This window comes from Lepidothrix coronata, unplaced genomic scaffold, assembly GCF_001604755.1.
Source record: "Lepidothrix coronata isolate B3197 unplaced genomic scaffold, Lepidothrix_coronata-1.0 Scaffold224, whole genome shotgun sequence".
Taxonomy (NCBI): Eukaryota; Metazoa; Chordata; class Aves; order Passeriformes; family Pipridae; genus Lepidothrix; species Lepidothrix coronata.
The window spans coordinates 1,028,323-1,051,616 of NW_016690404.1; the positions used below are offsets into that span (position 1 = coordinate 1,028,323).

Sequence of the window (23,294 nt, forward strand, 5' to 3'; positions counted from 1 at the left end):
CGTGATCAGAGAGGAGAAACGAGTCCCCAGCTCAGAGGGTGTTATTCACTAGAAAAATATTTTTAAAAAAATTACTCACTGATTAAAAAGGGAGTAATTGGATTTAATCTCTTCTACAGAGGCCTTAAATAAGCATGGTTAAAAGTTAATTATCTTTAAAAAAATAATCAGATAACTGGAAAATGTTGTGAAATTACTTACAAATAAGTTTTTCTGCAAGGAGAAAAGCAGGTATTTCTCATGAAAATAATTAATAGAGTACACATAAAAAATGTGAATAAGTGGTAAAATTACTTTAATTTATAAAAAACCCTCCTCCACTTCTTTTCCAATGTGTAAAAGCACATGATACAATCATTTGCTAATGAAAGATGACTTATAGGAAATCAGACAACAGAACCAGCACAGCACTGGCTTTATGTTTACAGTCCCAAAGCTAGAGAAGCTTTCAAGTTGACAAGGGGGATTCTGCAGCAATTGACCACCTAGGGTTTTCTTTAATTTATTTTTTAATCTTGTACTTTCCTGGGAAGGAAGAAAAATATCATCATTTCTCACAGGTTGCTAACTTCATGTAGTATTTGCTTATTATTTACATTAAAGAAATATGTGTGAAAAAATAAATTATCCTTCAACCCTTTTGGTGTTGCAACAAAACAGAGAAATGTTGCAATCTAAGAAAAAAGGAAAGGGGCAAATGAATAAAAAGTGATTACACAAGATATGTTAACAGTCCCACAGACTCTGGTGTGTAATACTGTGAAGAAATTTTGGAAACAAAGCTGTAATGCCAAAACAGCCATGAGATAGGGAAGCTCCTCCCCTTTCAGCCATCCTGGATTCCTGGGTTTCACCAGAAACCTGCTAAGGGCAGATGTTGAGGGATCAGCACGTGCTGTAGCCAAGTTCTCCATTGCCAAATTGTTTGATCTCCCCCATATTTCTGTGTTGATGATGCCTGAAAATCACAGACAGGTTCTGCCACTGCCTCCTCCCCCAGCAGACTTTGTAACCCTCAGAGATGGACCAGTTTTGCCTGAAGGCAGAGGTGGCTTTTGGACAAAAGCAGTCTTGAAAACTAAGACACTGAGTATTTTAACTCCTCTAATTACCTACCTTCTTCAGGGACAGATAGTCAAGAGGCTCAAAACCTCACAGAGCATCAGTTATTTCTGTGTCTCACCTTTTCTCTAAAGCAATTTGATTTCACTTCAGTGTTAATCTAGAAGCTGGAAGGTGAAACTGGCACAGATCCCAGTGGACTATCAATATCCAGTGGTTAAAGTAAGGGAAAAAGGCAGCATAAAGAGTTCACCCATGACATTGCATTATCAGAAAGTTTTTTCCTGAAAGAATTTGAGTTCATTTCGGCTCAAAAACTCCCCTCTCTCCCCCTCCAAGGTGGAGAGATGGACACTAGGACTGGCAGCAGCAGGGACTCAGAAGAAATAAATGCAAAGAGTTCAAGCTTTTCATTGTCTCGTTGCAAATAATTGGACTTGTGGCTTTAGCTATGTCAATATACTAATAATGTTTACTAGGAATTGAGAACATCTGTTGCCCACACAGGGAAGAAAGGCCTGGGATGGAAATTAAAACTAAACTGAGCAGATGAAACACTAGGACACAAAGGCAGCCCACAGCTTTAATTTGAAATAAAATCTCTCAATTTGAAGAGCTTGAATTAAACTAATCTATGACCTTCCTAACATTCCTTGATTAGAACCACAGATTACTACCTTCTAAATAGTATTTCTTATCTAGCTTAATGTCAGCTAAAAGAAAAACATGAGAATAAAAGCTGATCAGAGGAAACCCAGGAATTTATACATTTTTGGGCAGTTGGATATAGAAGCTATGAAAGAATATTGACATTTTTTCTGCATTATCAGAAACAAAAAGCTAGTTGTATATTCTGATAAAACAAGTATCTGAGAAATACATCAACAGGAACACACTTTGGTCCTTGAACTAAAGTTGCAGAAATAAATGAGCCAAATTTTTTTTTCTTAGGCTTCTTCCTCCAGGTTTTGTCTGTGTCTNTTAAAATCTGTCAGTTCACAAATTTAGAAAATATTTACAAAAGCACAAATAAAACACTATCATCTACTCCTTATGAAGACCACTACTACCTCCTGGAAGTGAGCTTGAGTGCCACACTGTGAACTCTCAGCACTCCATCGACCTCGAGTGCGCTGCAGGATTACACAGATGATTTTCAGTCCCTAAGAGAAAGTCTAGTTTTGCATTTCTTATGAACCAAATGCTCTGTGTGCTTTTCTGAGAGATATTTCTGGAAAGAAAAAAAAATACTAGGCTGGATATTTGTTCTGATAATGCTGATGGAAATCCAGATTAAATTCATTAGCAACCACCAGAGTAAAGTTTTCCTTCACACTTTCTCCCCTCTCCTCTCATTGCTAAATCAAGTAATCAGGGGTCACTGAGCAAGTCCAGTTGATTGTTTTGTGTGCCGTGCATACTGACAGTGGGTTTTTCCCTCCTGTCTTCAGTATGCAACCCTGCTTCTACATTTATGATGGGAAAGCACACAATCAGTCTGAATTGGAGAGCTCTGAATAATACAGTTCTTGGAAAATGAAGGGTAGCCTGCATCGTGTCTCACAAGGGAGTTCAAACACTTTTCTTCTTCCACTTGAGAATGTAAAAGAAAAACATCCCAAACCCCTAAAATCCCAAAGTAACCCCATTATCCTCTTCAAAGTGGAGAACATTAATAAGGGTTCCTGCAACCTTAATGGACAAAACAGACTATAAAACAGAAAGAAAGGAGCTGTTGGATTTCATCTCCTACAAATTGCTATCCAATCTTATCATATTATTGATTTGCTTGCACTATATCAACTTTAAATCACCATAAACCACTGCCTAACACAGTTCTTTCACTGGCCAAGTGTTCTTAGAAGACAACTTTGATTATTTGGTGTGTCTCAGAAATCTATTAAGTTTGTATGAGATAAGACTGATAGATTCATGCAAGGCTCCACAAAAGTCTCCCTAAAAATCAATTCATGCAAAATTTGCAAAGTATTATCTTTTCAAAAGTTAATTTTTAGATGTTTTAAATTTTGTGCTGCATCAGTTCATGTTGAAGAACAAAAAACCCCTTCATTCCAATTTTGTTGGGAATAATTTTCAAGAAAAAATAATGTGACTGGATTTAACTCTTGCAAATGTTCACTGACCACCAAATGGTGAAATCCTTCAATAAAAATATTAAAACTCCCTCAAACTGAAATAACAAGTAGAACTCCCTTGGACTCATGTCCATTCTCGTGAGGATGGAAAGTCTGACCCAATCCACCAAGGGCCTATAATCTGAATTTCAACTGAACAGCCTGTTATTGTGGCCCTTGAGAGTTTACTGGATGCTGAATTTCATCTACCAGGAAAACTTGTTGGATTTATTAATTTAATTTTGCAAGAAACACTCCAGAGGACTAACAGTTAAACCAAGGAAGCTTTACTAAACAAAATAATGAAAATTAATTAATTAGCTGCCATATAGTGCTTCGATAGATGCACTGAATAAATCTGAGCTGATTTATCAGTCAAGTGCCTTTGTGTGGCAGGTATGTGAATTATCTTTCATTAACCTTATGCTACAAATGAAGGTGCCTGGATAGAGAAGTTAAATGACTTCCCAAGGTCATATCTAAAGCTGGCATTACAACTCAGGCGTTTACTGACTTTCAATCATTAAGAGATATTTTTTTAAAAAAAACATTGAAGGGATTCATGAGGTAAAGATCATGACCTGGAAAGGCACCATCACTTCTCTAACCTCAGTTTCAGAAGGCAGAAAAAAACTGAGAGGTGACTGCTGAGAAATGATTGGAAGGAAAATAGTCAGCCCTCCAAGCCTGGAGTGGTACCATCTGAATTCTGTTTTATTATATTATTATTTTTAATCTCCAGAGTCTGTATGACAGATAAAATAAATTTGATTTGTTTTGGATGATTTACATCATAGTAAGGTACCACCTTGCTCTGCGTTTTCAACAAAACCCATAGATAAACCTGGTTGTCAGTGAATGCCCAGAGAAATGACAATTCATCTTTGTGGTTATTAATGTTAAGATAATGGGGAAGGGAAAACATATATATATATAATGAAAACAGCTTTTGAGAGAAGATTTGAGTATTCTGCAATATGGACTATAAAAGGAAGTTAACCTCCATGAGCCTCATGCTTACAGCAGGTATTTTTTAAAATGCATTGGCCATGAAAAGAAAATTTTGCCATTTGTATTCATCAAATATCAAGAACTGCATTTTTTTTTTCCTCAGGATGTTAAAATGTAGGTTTTGTGTAAAGAAGTATTAAAATATGGATTATTTTTTTCCCGACCTTTTGATAGGCTTTCTATTGAGCTTGGTAAGACATCCAAGAAATTCAGATTCTGATTTTAAAATTGATTAATACTACTGAGTTTTCACAGTATTGAACTTGCAGTGCCAAATTCCTCTGACATGAATAAGTGCAACTCCACATACTTCAGTGGAGCTGTGTTTGCATATATTTGCAAGGAATTCTGGCCCCGTGCCTGGGAAAGGATCTTACATTTCATAGTCACTTGATTATGTCTCATCTTTAAACCACATTTTACTATTTGCAAAATACTTGACCCACAAAGCCACAGAAGCCCATCTGCTGAGATTCCATTGTGCATCAATAAGTAAAAAATGAGAAAACTATTTTAAGTGTAAAATCTAGTGGAGAAGGGACATAAATCTTTTCCAAATACTTATTTCCTTGTGCAGCCTGAGGAATTTGAAATCTGAGTTTCAAAATTTCACTTGCTCTAGAAATTAATTTCTTCAAGACACTTTTCACCTGAACCAGAGATAGTCCTTACAACTAAAAGGGCAAGATTCACCTAAAAGAACCCATCCTTGGAAAAGAATATGGATGAACCCAGAAACTAGTACCAGCTGTCCCAAACATACAAGAATCAATTAGGAATATGCTCCTAATACTCTGGAATAACCTAAATGGAAAAAAAAAAATCAAGTATTAAGCCCAAGACATCTATTGTTACTATCAGCACTGCTTTGTTGGCAGGGTACCTAAAGATGGCCACATAATGTTAAAAATCATTAACCAAACTCCAGTTTGGTCTAAAATATGAGTCTAATGTAATGTCAGGCTCGTAAAACCGGAGTTAGAAAACTGTAACTACTCTTTGGTTGGGTTTCATAGAATCACAGAACCATGAAACAGTTTGGATTGGAAGGAACCTTAAAGCCCATCTCATTCCAACCCCTGCCATGAGCAGAGACACCTTCCACTAGCCCAGGTTGCTCCAAGCCCTGTCCAACTTCGCCTTGGACACTTCCAGGGATCCAGGGGCAGCCACAGCTTCTCTGGGCAACCTGTGCCAGGGCCTCACCACCCTCACAGGGAAGGATTTTCTCCTAAGATCTCACCTAAACCTGCCCTCTGTCAGTTTAACACCATCGTGGTTCTTTCTTCTTCCAGGTAAAAGGTAGTGTGGGTTTTCCTTGTGAGTATTTTTTGGGTTATTTTTGGTTGTTTTGTGGTTTTTTTTAACAACACATCTAAAAGGTATTTGTCCTCCTTTCATGTCAATACCTCCTATGATAATTTTAATACACCTACTTAGTAATTTTTAACTTTTTAATAATGCTGTCATCACAAAACTTTGTTCCAAATCGGTGGAGGAAGTGACTGCTACAATACTAACCCCATATGTTCATTGAATATAAGACTAGAACTCTGACTGACACTATAAAATAACTGAATACTGTGGAGGGGTTTTCAGTTTATTTGGTTTTTTTTTTCCCTATTTCCTTTTTCATTGCCACAGCTCCAGTTACAAGGAGACAGTAACAAAGCTTTAGTCAATAGTAACCAAGAAACCCTTACTCCTTCCTTCAGCTCAGGCACTACAGAATTAGGATGAGGCCTGTTTTAAGAACAGAAGACATTCAAAGGTATAGTTCAATACTCGTTAAATCAGTAGTTCCCCAACAGCATTTTCCTTTGCCAAAGAACTTAGCAAGTGTGTTGCACAATCTTCAAAATAATGCTGGTGCAGAAAAGTCAATAATGCCACACAATATTATCAAGCAAATCACTGAGTTATATTTGTCTTAAAGAAACAGAAGTATTTTTTCATAGTTCTTGATCAGTTAAAGGACAAACTGAGATGGACATTAGCATTTTAATAAAAGTCCATTCAATGTGGATCCAAGGTTTCAATCACTATATTTTATACTCCTCATGGTAATAAACAAACTAATAAACAAATAAATAAATAAATATATTATATTTAAATTTATTTATAAATAAATAAAGCTACTTCTATATCATCCCTGAAGACTTGAAATTACCATTGGTTGACTTTGCACAGTATGTCTCTTCAGAAAGAGAAGATACTATAAATATATATATTTTTATATGATATACAGACCTTTCGAGACTTTATGTGTTCTTAAGTCTATGACTTCTCTAGATGTGATTTTCCCTGTTTTAGTTCAGACTGACAAGTCTAGAGCAGCCTTTGGCCACCAGATACAGCACTGTGAAGCCCCTATTTGGCTTTTTACTTCATAGAGATTAAGATCAAATGTATAGTTAGTAAACCTGAACTGAAATTTACTTCTTGTCGCTCGTGCTTTTTGGAAAAATACTGGAAATACCACTTTTATGGTGCTCAACTGCTTTAATGAGCTGCTAAAACAGCACGTGCTTTCCTCTGCCAGTCATCCAGGCATTTCCTGTGCAATCACTGGGATAAAGCTGGCCAAAACTCTTGAAACTATAATTGCAACATTTCATCCATTTTTTTTTGCTTCTCCTAGAGATGGAAGATGGAAACCTGGCTGAGTCAATAAGGTCACTTACCTCAACTAACTTGTTGGCGTGTTCACGGAAGACCTGAGCGTATTCCTTCACTTCCTTCTCATTCCCACTTTTTGCAGCCTCAATGAGAACCAGTAACGGGACATTGGTCTCCAGGAATGAATCTGATATATGATCCATCACTGCCTTCCGTAGCTGTGACAAAAGAAAGCAGACCAGTAAATAAAGGAGAGTTATCCATATCCATTCCCACTATTCTTGGCTATTCCTATTTAAGCGTTGATGTCTCACATCTCATGGAAGTTTGCAACTTTTTTTCCTTCTTTTCTCCAAGTTAAATATTTCCAACAAGCACACAAAATGAAACACCTAAAGGCCCAGGCTCTGCCAAACCCTCGTGGGATTCATGCTGGCATACACCTAATCCTACTGGACTGAATGGATCTATACAGGATGATGGTGATTACCTGCCTAAGACATTGCAAATTGATGAGAACTGAAAGCTCCCCACTACCTGAAAAAAACAGTTCGGCTCACTTAAAAGCCAAATATGGATTAAGGAGCTTAACTTCAAGCAACCATTAAAAATATTAGCTTGAATATTTCTAAGCCTTCTTTAATTCCTGCACTGAATAGTATTCTGTGCAATAATTAATATCTCATGTAGCAGATGCCTTGTGCTTCATATTCTTTTTCAAATACTTTCAGCAGGTATAAACAGAAAACCCATTTAAGCATTTTCCAGGCGGATTAGAAAACACACCGTAGTTTATTACAAAGGAAAAAAAACCCACATCCTATAAGTTACTGAAGATTTAACACCTGTTACTTCATAAAAACATCTGTTTGAAACAATATTACTGTAAGAATGATGCCACTAACTTCTTCTCTACTTTATTGATAACCACTAATTAGTGTCAAACTTCACTAAAATTTGAAAGACAGCCAGAAAGATGACTGAAATCTTAAATAATTCTTCCTGGAAGCATAACTGCTCTGTAGGATTGTGGATCAGAAACATTTTGAGTATGCCTTCCCCAGCTTTTTGGTTGTTAAGAATGAAAAACTGTGGACTGGAACACAAGCTGGGAGCTATTCAGCCTGGAGGCCTGGGTAGCCATTAGTCTCCTTAAATCATACATTTTTAGTTGGATGAAACATCCAGAAAGGTAATTTTCTCTGTTTTGCAGTCCAGATAAGAAAGCTTTAGCTAGACAAGGTGTCATCAAAACACCCAATCATACTGAAAACTGGTATATTGTTAGGCACTGTAAATACACCAAGATGCATTTGCTGCTTGATGGCAGCAATTCTCAGCTCTATTTGAATAAGGGCAAAGCTAACTTTGAATATTTTCATTCAATCCCTGAGTGGTGCAGTAAAAACAAGCAAAGCAAAATACCATATATGTGTTTGTGTTTGTGTGAGGTGTTCCTTTTATTTCCATCACAACTACAGCAGTCAGTGTATTAAACCCAGCAGTTCTCAACTCCCCTGAAAAATTAATTCTACTCAGATTCCACCTGGAACGTTTTTCTCCACTTCCAAAATGATTAAAGGGGCTCAGAATAGCTAAGTCAGTAACACATGCAAACAGGCAGAGGGAAAAGACAAAAAGAAAAGAAGAAGAATCTATCAGAGACCTGCCAAGAGTTAGGAAGCTGGTGTGTGTTTGCCACCACCTATTACATTTACATCTTGTACTCTTTCTTTTTTTCCTCTCCTCAATCTGCTGCTATCCACTTGCTGACTCTTATTTTATTCTTGCATTAAAAGCTCTTTTGGACCATCCTTTGGGTCTGTTTGCACAGCATCTCACACAGTGAGATCCTCTAACTTGAATAGTTTTCTCATAATAAACACTAATATCGCTTCAAATACATCAAAGCATTGCAAAAACCCCTCATATTCTAAGATGACAAGAGTCAGAAAATAGTGCGCCAGCACAGCACCCTGCATTCTGTGGCTGATAGATTTCCAATCACTATGTACATCAATCCCCTAACTTGAAAATTGAGACACGTGGTGAGATTCTTGGGGTTGTCCTGTGCAGGACAACCAAGAGCTGGACTCAATGATCCTTGTAGGTCCCTTCCAACTCAGGATATTCTGTGATTCCCCATTAAATGAAGGGTTTCACCTGTAGCCAGCATTAATGGAGACACACTGCCAGAGAAGGTGCATCATAAACTTGCTAAATCACCTTTTGCAGATGTCCATCTACCAGTGCTTGCTGGGAAAATCTGCTCTGGGGTCAGATGCCTCACTTGTGTACCTGTAGCTAGACTTTGATGCCCATTGTACTGAAACAGGCCAAATGGTGGCATTTCCAAAGGAACACACAAAGATTTTGAAAATCCCATGTGATTTCCATCTCCTACTCAGCGAAAAATCCTTAAGAAAATCCACTTGCTCGAGTTCAATATGTCAGTAAAACCTGCTGTCCACTGCACTGAGAAAAAACTTACTTTAAATGCTAAATGAACACTGACACTTTTCTGTTTGCATTGTTCCATAAGGACGTATCAGTTCCAAAGGGTTTTTATTCAATTCAACTTTTGATCAAAGTTAATGTGGTGTTATAGATCTGGCTATAACAATATGCCCCATGGAATTCTAAGAAAATCTCAGGATGTTCAAGGAAGCAGCTTATTTTCATCAGTGTTAAATATCTTCAATCTACAACCACATACCAGAAATCAATAAAAAGGACAGCAAGAGCATCAGCTAACCAGCAATTTAGGATTTCACATAGCAAATATACAGTAGAGTTCTATCTGAATCAAAATTAATGAATTAAATGGATATCTCATTTCTAATGGCAACTGTGTGTTGCCTTATGAGGTTCATAATTGCAGCAGTTGAAAAAAAATAAATCTGAATTCTGACTGCCACAGTTTTGATAAATACAAAATTAATGAATTCTATTTCCCTCTGCTGTGTTAATCATAGATATCAGCAGCATATTTCTGCCCCCTCCTGTAAACAGGAATTATAATTTCTTTAGAAATTTGTTATCTGAGTTTTAGGATGCCCTTGCATTGAAGCTGAAAGGTGTAGTTAACGGGTTTTATGTACGCAGGAGACCACAAATTTTGCCATCCTTCACCACAAGCTATAAAGAATGACTTGACAAAATCATTTGTTAAATGTGACAGGAGTGTGAAGGCTAGACATTCATCCAACAGCTCAAATGGATACATGACAAGGTAATATTAATGGCACAAGACGAGACATTTGAAAGTATTGGCTCCCCATTACCAGTCTATTTGATCCAATTAGGGCTATTCATCAAGGCAAATAACTAGTGGAAAACTAATCTTGTATGTTCCCCTGCAGAGTGCAACAAAGTCCAGCCAAAGTGATGGCTTTGCATCCAGGGATTTCACTGTTTCATACAAGTAACATCAGCTTAGAAGGGAACGGGAGAAGTCTTGTGGCTTGAATTTAAATGCTCATAAAACAAGCAGCAAAAGCACATCGTGTTTTTATTCTCAAACCAGCACGAGAGCTCCTGCACGTACCTACATTAGCAAATGTCTCTGCAATGCCTTAATTTATGCTGCATTCTGATGTAAATATTATGACAAAAACTATTACTCATAAGACAATGCTTTAGGTTTTTCCCCTCCCCACACTGAATTTTTAAGCTAGAGGTGAATTCAAAGCGTGGGTAGTTTCCACTACATGAAACTTCATTTGTTAGAGGGGGAAGCACATTAAATTAAGGTCTTGCTTAATTCATTTTGTCACAGTAGAAAACTTTATTAATCAACATAAAACTAAAAGAATAATAAATTTGCCAGGGTGGCCAACAAAAAAACCCCATAGAATGAAAACATCAAAACCTGCAAATATTTTTAAAAGCAATGAATGGTGTAGCACAAGGCAGATTTTATGTCTTTCCAGTTCAGTCAATTCAGCCAGTTTATGGTGCACAGTCAAGTTGCTGTTTTTGATAGCATCATGTTGTACTGTTCTAAGCACTGTTTAGGGCTGTTTTATCATTGTTGGTTCACAGCTATAATTGAGCTCAAAGAGGTTAAATGCCCACCAAAATGATGTTTTCCATGGCTATATAACAATTTTAGGACCAAAATGTCTCAGTGCTACTTACAGTCTAGTAAAGAATTAAATGTCTAATCCTTACACTGGAAGGTAAAGTCACAGCAGGAGATTAATGACTCTAACAGGTTGTTAAACTTTATAAAGCCTGGCAGTATCTGTAACAAAAGTTTACCAAGGAGCACCTTATTCACCATTTTCCATTTAAAGTGCACTGCAACTCAACTCCAGTTTGCACCTGCAGAGCACTCCCAAACAGGTATTAATTTAATTGAAAGGGATGAAAATAAAGTTTTCTCCACTGTAGTTAAAGTGTGTCACCTCCAATGTGCTGTGAAATTGAGTTCTGGAGAATAGGGCAGTGACCATTAGAAGCTTCTGCAGTGTAGTGCTAAAGAGAAAGTCCCAGTCAATTCTGCAAAGTACGTCATATGAAAAGGTGATAAAAAAATGGTAACTTTGGGGATGTGGACAGTAATGCCATCAGTTATGTCTTGATGGATTAAAGAGCAAAAAAGATTAACATTTAAAGCATGTAGCACTTGGACACTCAAACTACAGATTACTGGAATACATTGAATAAAAATATTTAAGATTTGAGCCTAAGATAAAAACTCGGGTAATACTTCAGAGAGTCATGAAGTAGCTGGGGCTGGAAGGGACCTTAAAGATCATTTAGTTCCACACCTTGCCATGGGCAGGGCCACCTTCCACTAGCTCAGGTTGCTCCAAGCCCTGTCCAACCTGGCCCTGGACACTTCCAGGGATCCAGGGGCAGCCACAGCTTCTCTGGGCAACCTGTGCCAGGGCCTCCCCATCCTCACAGGCAAGAATTTCTTCCTTACATCTACTCTAAACTTTCTCTCTTTTGGTTTGAAATACTTAATATGTTTTTACGTGTGTGAGGTTTCTTCTCTCTAAAGAGAAACTTCCCTAATCAGGAAAAAAAAGGGGGTGAATTTACTGATAGAAAACAATTGAAATGACAACTTTTGACCAGAACTTTAAGACAGCATAAGACACACACACAGAAAAACATTCTATCTAGTCACAGGCCACCGCAAAGGCTTCCTCAAAATGGCAGATGACATGAAGCACAGAAGGAGCCAGTTACCAAGCACTTAGGTTTAAGTTTGTTTGTTTTTGAGGGGGTGGGATGGATGGTTTATCAATTTTTATGACATAAAATTTTAAACCACATTTTCAAAAAAAAATTTTTCATCAAGGGCAAGCCTCAGGCTTGCTAATAATATGACTGCAGTTACATAAAAGAAGAGAAAAAAATTATATGTTTGGGGGAAAGACATCCACATACCCCTCAAACACAACTGTTATCAGGACATGAATTCTGTCTTTTATGTCTGGATAGAATGAAAACCAAACTCTGACTGCAGTTCTGGGATAATGCTAAATATTTGTTGTTTCTAGCAATAAAGATTTACACAGGGCACTAACAGGTAGTGAAGAGTACAGAGATTCCCATCAAAAATGTTGGAAAAACAGAAATACAGGTAGGGACTCAACAGACATTGAAGAGTTTTAGTGAAGTCCAAGAACCCAGAAGTGAAAGACAGAGATTAAATTTTGCATTTTGTATGACCTGGCAAGGTAGAGTTGTGATAAGGTGAATGTGGAAGGATGAAATTGCAGAACAGGAAATCACATGTAGGAACAAAGAAGGGAAAGACTATAGGAGATTACCCCAGTAGAGAAAAAGAGGGTTAGGACTTTGAAAAACAACGCTGTGAAAACTGAAGAGGATTGTAAAGTGTGCAAAATGTCACAAGACTGCACATCTAGAGGGTCTGATGGAAAAGGGGTGTGAAAAAGGAGAGGGTAATGAGCAAAGATAAAAATAATGAACTAAACATCCACAGGTTAAATCAGGAACTACAACACATTGTGTAGCTTCATGTGGTGTCTCAGGGTTTGCTGAAATATTTAAATCAAGTAGAGTGGCTTTGGAGCTTTATGGGTTCTTTATATATGTATTTTTTATAAATACAGTAAATAAAAAAAATAATTGAGGAAAAACCTGTTTTGGGGAGGTTAAATGTTTGGTCAAAATGGGAAATTAATTGCCTATGAAAGCCCTTAATGAAGTTATCCTCAGTATAATAAAACTGTGTAACAACTTCACTTAAAGGCAGTCAGGTGCAATAAGCTTTAAAGGTTTAATAGAGTAAATGCTACACGTGTCACTCTTGCATTCTCACCTACCCCAGCTTCAAGAGCAGGCTGGCACACTAAATATTATCATCAGCTTCTCTAAGGCCTAGAGATTTAGCCCAGTGAAAGCTGATGACAGCCCTTGGGTAGAGCTGTCTGTCGGAGTGCCAGACAATGGCTGAAACAAGATTAAAAATTGATCGTGTTCTGCAAAAATGGATTTCTCATCATCCTTTCCAAGAGCCACTCGAAGTCACAAATGGATCCTGCCCCATGGACAGAGATGATTGATATCTGATGCTATCAGTTATCATCCATGCCTTTCAAGAAAGCCCTGACTGCAGCAAGATCACAGCCTGGCTTATAGAGTTGGGTGTGGTTTTTGTTGTTTTTTTTGGTTTGCCTGTTGGGTTTTTTGGTTTTTGTTTGTTTGCTTGTTTTTTGATTGGCTATTTTTTTGTTTTCTTTTGGTGTTTTGGGGGTTTTTGTTTGTTTGTTTGTGGTTTGTTTTTTTTTTTGTGGGGTGGGTGTTTCTAGTTTTGTTTTTGCTTTATTTTGTTTTTTTTCTTCTCTTTTGCAGCAATTTCTACAAAGTAAAAATCGAAAACAAAACTTTTTGTATCTCTGGTTGCTTTATACTTGTAGAAAGCAACATTAAAGACATTTCACAACACTTAGAAATAGCGCTACTGAACAAAATTACAAAATTAATGTCAATTAAGACACAAATGCAGTGTTGAAATCCCATTTGGAAATTAAATTCTATGTACTTTGCCACTGCTCATAAACCCATTAGGAAGACAACTTTATAGAAGTCTTTTCAAAGGACTGTGCTTCCCTCCACATTTACTGTGCTCTCTACCTCATGCTACTGCATTATTGATAATGAGCATCAAAATTTGAAGCTAATTTTGATTCTTTATGAATCTAAAATCTGATTCTTTATGTATCCAAGCTTCTGCAAGTTTCTTTAGCTGATGTGGCTACAGGTCAGTCTCTAGCTGACAATATAGAACAATGTAAGCTTCTTTATGTAAAATTGTCACATAATTTTTTTCCTCTCTGGTTTGTGGGTTGGTTTGGTTCGGGATTTTTGCCTTTTTTTTTTTTTTGATGTAGCAACATTATAGTTTTCTGTTCAAAATTTCCCACATTTACAGTGTCTTTTATTAAAAAGAGTTCTAAAAGCTCCATACTTGTTTCTCTGCTGTGAGTACAGAGCTTGGCATCTTCTAAAGGTCCTGAAGTGAGCACAAAGATTTTTTGAAATATGTGAGCTTTTATGAAGACTCATTATTTGAAGAATAATACACAAACTATGTGCAGTAATCTTCTCTAATGCAATATAGCTGTCACTGAGTTTTGCCTCATAATTCTTCACAAGCCACTTTGAAAGGCCAACCCTCTGTGCTCACAGCTTCACTCAGTTTAGAAAAAAAAATATATATATATAAAATCAAGTCCCTATTTCAAAAAGCAAAAGCAGCCATAGTTACTACACTATGGCTTTTTCCAGATGAAAATAATCCATCATGGGTATTATGCTGCAGATCAAAGTTTCCCTCATTTGATCAAAATCTTACACACTGCAGCCTTACCCAAAACTACCTGATATGGGCACAGTTTCCTGAAATATGGCACCATATGTGCATCAGTAAACATTATGTGTAGAGTAAATTAAACACAGCCTTGTAATTAGGCAGTACGGAAATTAGTGCAGACCTGAAAGAGTAAATCAGCAGTATTAAAGCACTCTCCATTTCCTCTGAAGCACTTCAGAGCACCATAAAAACCTCAATGTCACAGTGATAAACCTCTAGGAGTGCATTTTGAGGGAGACAAAGACATGTGCACTCAAAGAAGTTCAAGCCGAAATCATTATTAACTAAAATTAAAGTAACAGTTCATTGTCTCTAATTTTTTAGATCAGATGTTTTGATATGTATCTAAATTTCCTTTCCTACAGTAAATACACCAGTTATTCTACCAAATGAGAGCAGACAAAAAGCGGAATATTGAACAGCATGCCAGGGGCTCAGAGTTCTTTCAGTCCAAGGTGGTGACATTCAGGGTATTCCTACCTCTGTTGTGTTAAGGCCATAAATTCAGTGGAAGATGAAAGAATAAAGGACTTTATCAAGTGGAGCTTTGCTATCTCTGCTTTCTAAACCAGGGTTACAGAGGACTCCTGCCTATTACCATTGTAGAAGCTGCTGGAAAAACCTACTAAAGATGTACACGCAACGCAGTGCACCCACATTAAATGAATCCGAGCCATAAACACGTAGCACTGGCACAGAAATAAATCTGTATTAGCATTTGATAGACTGCTTTTGGGAAGCCAGCTCCCAGATTTCCATATTCAAGAGCACTGGAGTCACCTTAGACGAAAACAAAACATACTAAGCAACAAGGGAAAGGAGCTGAGTTTCTAATGAGCACGAGCTGATGCCACAGGTGGCCTCGGGTTCAGAGATATTTAGATTGACTTAGGGCTGGCTCCCTTTAAAAACATCAAAATTTTGTCAAGGAGCAGTTTCATGCAACAGAATGGGGCAATATTACCAATAACACTGCACTTCCCCTTGGAAACAGCCAACACCACCTCTTTGGGAGGGAATGCAGCACAACCTTGGCAAGACTCCTGTGGATCATCTATTTAAGTGTGGCCTTGCTTCAACTTTGCCTTTACGGAATAAATCTTTAGTAAACAATCATGCAAGATCAGATTTTGAAATTATAACCTTCTTGGATATTCTGCTAGTACTTAACACTTGCATGAAATTTTGCATCTTTGAACAGTGTATCAACAGCAACTCCCTTACAAATTCTCAGTGTTATGTGAAGCTCAGTGAAGGGCCATGACCTGCTCTTTCTGTGTTTTTAGCTCTCCTTAAATTATACAGATATTGAATTACAAAAAGCTGCCTTCAGGATTTATAACTTTACCTAGTGCCCTCTTGTCTGCAATAAGGGGCACACCAGAAGCTACTTTTATGGTAATGAAGAGGGAGAACGTGCTTCCCCAGCACTCCCAGAAATGCCCCAATTGCTGCACTGTTGACTGGCTTGAAAGTCAAAGGCCTATTTACACAAACTACCTTTGGGCTCTTATTTTTGGGGTGCCTGAATTAGGAAGCAGTTTGTTTGTGACTCCCTCTATACAAAGAAATATGAGCTTAATGCAAGATACATCCTTGAAACCCCAAATCACCCTCCAAAGAGGAACTATCTGTTGACTGTAAGGGAGACTGAAGGAAAACCACTTCCTTATGTCATCACCCAATTTCCATAACTGACATCAGCTGGTGTGAATCCTCAGCATTCTCTCTTTCCTCTTCACCCTGCCCCCTAAATATGAATTTTTTATTTCTTTGGGCGTGCTCTTCATCTTCTTTGAGACAGTGAAAGGAGTTTGTTATCTAACGGTAAATTGGATTAGAATTGGGTTCACTGTTTTCTTCTGAAGATCCTGTTTTGCTTTCTGAGCACTCATGCTTCCCTTGGGCTTATATCTTAATACACAGATGCTGTGTACCTCCTAGTGCTGGTATAACACAGAATAGCTAAACTGAGGCAGCTTCAGATTCTTTTTCTAAAACTGGACAGTAAGTTGCTTGTCTTTGTAGAACACAGTAGAAGGAAGAGGGGATAAACAAACAAACAAAAGAAAATTAAGTAAGTTAGTCATGATTCAGAACAGCAAGATTTAATTTCTAGGTGCTGCTGGCCCTCCCTGAAGCATTTGCAAGTCATCTGGTCTGTGTATGAGGCAGGAGCTTTGCTGCAAAAAGATGATGATAAGATTTCCTCTTTTGGAGGAAGTCCTGTGTTTTCTTCAAAGCATTTACATAATGTAAAGAAGAAACCTATGCCTATACTTGAATAGAGAGATTTAAGTCTACAGACTGAAAACATTCTATAAGTGTCTATCCATAACATAATTCACATTGTATGGGTTAGCTGCAATAAAATCTGCTCCAACAGAACACGTTTTTTCAGTTTTAGGTGTCCCATCAGTCTAATTCCACGAGTTAATATTCATGGCTTTTATTCTGAGAGTGTCTCTGGAGTCTATGTCAATTTTTGGCAGGTTTCAAAGTGCTAAACAGATCTTTTTTTTTACCACAAATAGCATTTATAAACAGCAATACAACTTAATCTATGTGGAAGTGACTGACATAAAGAGCAAACGGAGACATGCTGCCGCTCAAGAGCCAGAACAGAAATATATGACAAATAAGCCTAAGAACATTCTGAAGGCTGTTACCCAGTTCAGACTGTTGTAACCCATATTAAACAAAGGACACCAAACTGTGAGCACTTTCAGAAGCCTATGAAGTCGATAAAAACTGAGTATGATCAAGATGTTCTCCCCCAAATCTTTGTTTTACCAAATTTGCACAAATAAATTACAGGAGGTATTTGCCTCATCAACTTTAACCCTTAGAAAGTTTGACTTGTAGGCTGCTATAGCTACTGAAGGAGTATTTGATCAATAATCAAATCCAGGATTTGATGATCCTTGTGGGCCCCTTCCAACTCAGGACACCTATGACTAAAAGATAAGGAGTATAATAATTGTAGATTGAAGGGAGGTGCTCTAGAGAAAATGGTTGATAACAGACTAATGAATATCGTGCCCAAAGTCCACCATGTGTCTTACAAAGATATTTGCAAGACCACAGCTTAGCACAAGGAATTGGAAATGACCAGAAATGACCAGTCAAATATATAAAAGGGTCACGTGAAAAGATGTACCTACTACATGATACATAAAGAACTGTTTAGAGGTATAAAAAGGGTAAATATGACCAGGATATAGACTTTTTTTTTTTTTTGGCTGCTGCAAAGTATGTGGATGAACAAGTCTGAGTGTGTGGCTGATAGAAAGACACCATAACCCAGTCACCATTAATATTAGTTCTTGCCTAAATGTCCAAACCTGATCCTGAGTACCCCATGTCACCAATCCTAGGGTGTTATTAGTGGCTATTGGGAAGTCAGACACTGAGAAGAAAGCAATAAATATCCTAAACTCAAGCAATATTCATCAGAAAGAGGGAGACAGCTCATCCAAACCAATGCAAGAATCTTGGAAGTTCTTATCTTTCAGCTTTCAGTCTGTAAACTAGCTGAGATTAAATCATCAATAACAAGGACAGCCACACCTGAAACCCATTCTTGGAAAGTCATATGGGAAAAAATCCTTACATTTCACTGCAGAAATCTTATTGAGGTGTTTATTTATGGATAGTAACATGCTATAGTTCTACAATACCAATTTCTAGAAGTTGCAGATCACAGAGTAGAGCAGAACAGGACCACAGTCTTGATCATAAATGCTTTTGTTTCTGACTGGTTTTCTGAAGAAATTAGCTCAGAAATTACAGTAACTGCCCATTTTTTTCAAATACATTTTAATCTCTTGGCCAATTTTAAAACCATCTGACAGAGAGAAAAAGATCTTAAGGATGCTGAATAGCTGGAGTCTGATGAAAAATTGTCTGGGTAGGAGAACAGTGACCCGAATTAGAGTCCTGTGGAGGGAAATTTGTTCTGTGAAGTCAGTAGCTTGCTGGCCAGTGTACTAACAAAGGTACCAGCTGGGCAACCACCACGTGGGTACTGGCTGAGCAGGAGCCAAAACCAGCCTCACATCTTCCTGCATTCCATCAACCAGCCTGGAGTAAAAAAGTGAGCTACAGATGAGGCAGCAGCAGAGAGGAGAAGGATGGGTGTGAGAAAATGAGATAAAACATGAAATTCAGAGGCCATAAGGGAGGAACTGAGATTATTGCTGTAGGAAGCCCTATACACACAGTGCTATGCTATAGAAAGCAAAACTTCTTTAATTCATCTGGTTTTGTTTTTCAGTCCTGTGTCTACACAATATGGGCTCCTCAGAGGTTTGAAGGATGTGATCTGGAAAAGACAACCCTGAGGAGAGGACATTTTTCAAACAATTGTTAAGGTTGGAAAGGACCTTTTAAGAACAACACATCCAACCACCTGTTTGATAAAAAGAAATGCTAAATCAGAATGTTTTGTCTCAGAGAGTGGTGTAAAGAATTCTTTTAGCCACGAGAACAAGCACAGGTGTTTTGAGTCCAGAAATGATGACAGCTTTCCCTATTAAAAATCACCATCCTAGCTACTAACTGTAGTAGCTACTAATGGGAAGTTGACATTATTCTGCTTTTTATAACTGTCCAAAAGGTTAAGCTGCATTGCACCCAAAATCACATAATTTAAGGCCACAAAAAATAATCAGACAGCAAAAAACTCCTTTTAATACTGCACACACAAACTTATATCTCTAAAAATAGCATTAATTTCTATTAGCCATCCTTCCATTAAAGAAAAAGCCCAGGACATCAGTCTAAAGGTTCAAAAGTATTTATCAAAATGCAACCGGTAATGCAGTTATTTCTGGACTTTCTACTTCACAGTCCCCATTAATAAATTTTTTAATAAAGTTTTGTTGCCTAAAACTGCAAGGACAAGCAGAAATCCATCTTTAAAAAAAACATAGTACTTTTTAATTTTTCCTTTGGTCTACTTTGCAACTACATCTGAAAATTAAAAAAAAAATATCAAAATGCCTTAAAAAGATGGAAAATCTTTTTGGCCATTGTAAAAACCTGAGTTTATTTTTCCATATTTATTAATGTGTAAGTGCATATATTTGCAGTGCTAAGCTAAAAATAAATTACTAACTTTCAAAATGAAAATTTGAAACTGCTGAAAAAAAGTCCACACTGGACTTTTTGAAACTCTCAGACTTCTTTTTTTATAATTATTATTTATTTTTTTTACTTTCAAAATTCAATTTCTGGACGATTTATGATTTTTTTTCAGTTTGTAAGGAAGTGAATTTTTTTCTTTGGGGTATTTATTTCACACAATATTTCTAAGTAGCTTTAGTAATAACATAAACCTCAGTCTGCAGGAGGTGGATGGATTGTCCTTAACAGCTACCTAAGAGCATAATGCTCAGTATAAACAGAATTACTGGTAAAAAAATCTCATTTCTACACAATTCCTTCCACTTGGAGGCATATGAAGACCTAGTCTGGCTTGACTGGACAAAAATGAAACAGTGCAGACAGGCTGCTCTGTTGGTGTCAATGGCAGCACAGATTCCTGCTCTTTAAGAGAAAACAAATGGTTTCAGTTATTCCACCTCACGGGGAAACTGAGCGGCTCAAAGAGACTGAACAAGCTCAGCTGGTCCCCTGGAACAGGACACAAACCCAGAGAGCTGGTGGCAGCAGGGCAGGAGAGCAGCACTAACAGGTGGGACACCAGTGGTGGTGACAGCAGAACAGCTGGTGCTCTGCTCACACACCTCCAAATGATCCACAGACCGTGCTGGGCCTCGCTGGGCATCCAGCTGGTGTGTCAGCCAAACTCTTTGGTGTGTCCTTCCTGCTTGTCTTGCTCTCAGTGTCACCGCAGATGTCACTGTGACACCTGAAATCCTGGGTGTGCCTGCTGCTTTGGGATTACCTGTAGTATTTAAACTGTAGGGATGGTATTTCTTTTTCCTGCTATGGAGGAAAAGCAAACAAACAAAATAACTGGCATCAACCAGCACCCTGCTGCTGGGCTGGTTTGCTGTACCAAACAGTGAAAGATGGTTTTGTTTGGCTTTTAGGTTTTGTCTTTTCTTTTCTTTTTTTTTTTTTTTTTAACTACAGACTTGCATCCCAGGGGCGTAAAAAAGACCTCAAATCTTGCCAATTGGTGCAACTTATTAGCAGACACAGAACTCTGTGTGTTTTCCAGCTTGTTCAAAATGGCTGAGCAAGTTGGAGCTGTTCATCCTGGAGAAGAGAAGACTTCCAGGAGATCTTCCAGCACCTTTCAGTACCAAAAGGGGCTCCAAGAGAGCTGGAGAGAGACTTTGGACACGGGCCTGGAGGGACATAAAGAAGAATGGCTTCCCACTGATAGAGGGTAGAGTTAGATTAGATCTTGGGAAGAAATTGTTCCCTGTGAGGGTGGTGGGGCCCTGGCACAGGTTGCCCAAAAAAGCTGTGGCTGCTCCATCCCTGGAAGTGTTCAAGGCCAGGTTGGATAGGGCTTGGAGCAACCTGGGCAAGTGGAAGGTGTCCCTGCCCATGGCAGGTGGAGTGTAACTAAACAGTCTTTAAGGTCTCTTCCAACCCAAATCATTCTGTGCTTCTATGAATATCATGTGAGAAATGGCAGCAGTGAGCTATGGGTTGGTGAGACGTGTCTGCTTCCAAGAACTTGTTCAGTCTGACTTAGGTTGATGTTCTTACTGGCAGTTTATAGTAAGACATATAATTAGATCTCCATAATAGTTTCCCAATGCCCAGGAGAGTTTAAATGATGAGTTTAAAAGATGTAATTCCATCAGAATAAGAAATATTGAAGTGACTGTAAATTGTGAGGCGGAATTTTAGCACCGTGCATTCCATCCCCAATCATTTCACATGTCTGCATGTTCTGCAGATAATGAAATCAAATCTCAGAAATAAAGAGCTAAGTAACCTGGGGAGAGAAAGGAAAATCAGTCTTAGATGGGTGATTACTGTAGACTTGAAAGGGAGCCTGACTATCAAATGAAATATATATATCTTCCCCATCACTGAAACGTATGTTGTAGATTGTCTAGTTTTATGGTGTTAACATTAAGCTTCAAAAGTATGAAAATCAAGCTCTAAAAGGGATTCATTAAAACAAAAGGCATTATGGTATTCAAAGGCGGTTGTCTCTCCAATGATTTAGCTCAAAATAGAAAGACTGAAATAGTGTAACTCCGTATTCTCAACCGTGGCTCATTTCTTCTCAATCTTCAAGCCTCTCTCCCCAGCCATTAAACCACATCCTCACACTCTCAAATTTAGCAGGGAGTGTGCAGGCAGGTCTAGGCACACACACACAGGTAGACTGTTGACTATGAGTTTGATGAAGCAGAACACTGATTATGATTCTGAGGGATAATCATTTATAGTGAGAATGCTCATTGTGGAAATCAAAGACTCCACCTTCCCCTACACTTGTGCAAAACCCAGCACAATTATGATCTCATATTGATTAGTTTACTAGCAACTGCCATGATTTAATAAACATTATACCTGTGTGACAAAATTTCATAAAAATCAGAACCTATATTAAAAGCTTCATCTCCAAGCAGGGAAATACTTTGTGTGTGCTTCACTTTACTCACAGAGTTCCAACCTTTCTGAGATTGAATATTCCATGGGGTTGAATATACATGAGAAGCAGACAGTTTATTAAGAAAGGTGCCATTTTTATATCACGTTTCAGAGTAAATTTGGCTTTAGAGATGAGTAATTCAGGCAACTGCTGAGAGCCTCACACAGAACAGCAACTCATGTGTTAGTCTGCTACTTCCTTGAAGCAGTAAGAACAGAGGTGGGAGGCAACACATGGTACCAGCTCCGCTGCAGAATTGAGGATCCCACAAATTTGGAGGTCAGAACAGCAGAGATCTTTCTTCTGTCATTAGCTGAGCAGCAGATGTGATTCTAGGCTTTATATAGGAGAGTCAGTGATTCATATTGACTGTAAGACCATTGCAATAGGTTTATTATTTGCAGAATATGATCTTCAAACATGTTTGCTGAGAGTTAAGGGCTGAAATGAACTGAGCTGTGGCAGTGCAGAGCACTGATTCCAAAATACCTACAGGGGCCACTCTTTCTGAAACTATCTTGTAGCAAATAGGTTTCTGAAGATACATTTAAGTCCTTGCTTGGTCTTGCAGTTTTATTTTTCGTTGTTGTTATTATTATTATTATTATTTACAGAAAATGCAGAATTGAGATCATCTCAAAAGGAGAGAAAAGAGATAAAAAGAGGCAATCTGCCCTGCCTTAACTTAAAGGCTTAAAGAAACTTATAAAGGATTTCTCCCTCTTGTTTGCCCATCTCCTTTCAATTGTTTTCCATCTCAAGCCTTTTGAATTAACCTTTCAACCTTATTACAAAACACAATGATAAATGTAATATAAGAAATTCTTTACTGTTTAAGACATGTTTTGCAGTTATTCATAAAATCATAGAATACTTTGGGTTAGAAGGGACCTTCAAAGGTCCACTTCCCTGTGTTATGGGCAGGGCCATCCTCAACTATTTCCCCTGGACTTTAATGTTTACAGGGATAGGGAATCCACCATCTCTCTGGGCAACTTGCTATTTATTAACCCTCTCT

General features: G+C 37.9%; 1 protein-coding gene across 4 annotated transcripts in view; it reads right to left on the minus strand.

The window, feature by feature from the left end:
- Positions 1-23,294, minus strand: part of CTNNA2 (catenin alpha 2) — a 342,296-nt gene that overhangs the window by 93,070 nt on the left and 225,932 nt on the right. For all 4 annotated transcript variants that reach the window (XM_017833919.1, XM_017833922.1, XM_017833921.1 and 1 more), the window contains exon 3: positions 6,893-7,045. In XM_017833919.1, the coding sequence (XP_017689408.1) occupies positions 6,893-7,045 (153 nt within the window). The remainder of the gene's footprint in view (positions 1-6,892; positions 7,046-23,294) is intronic.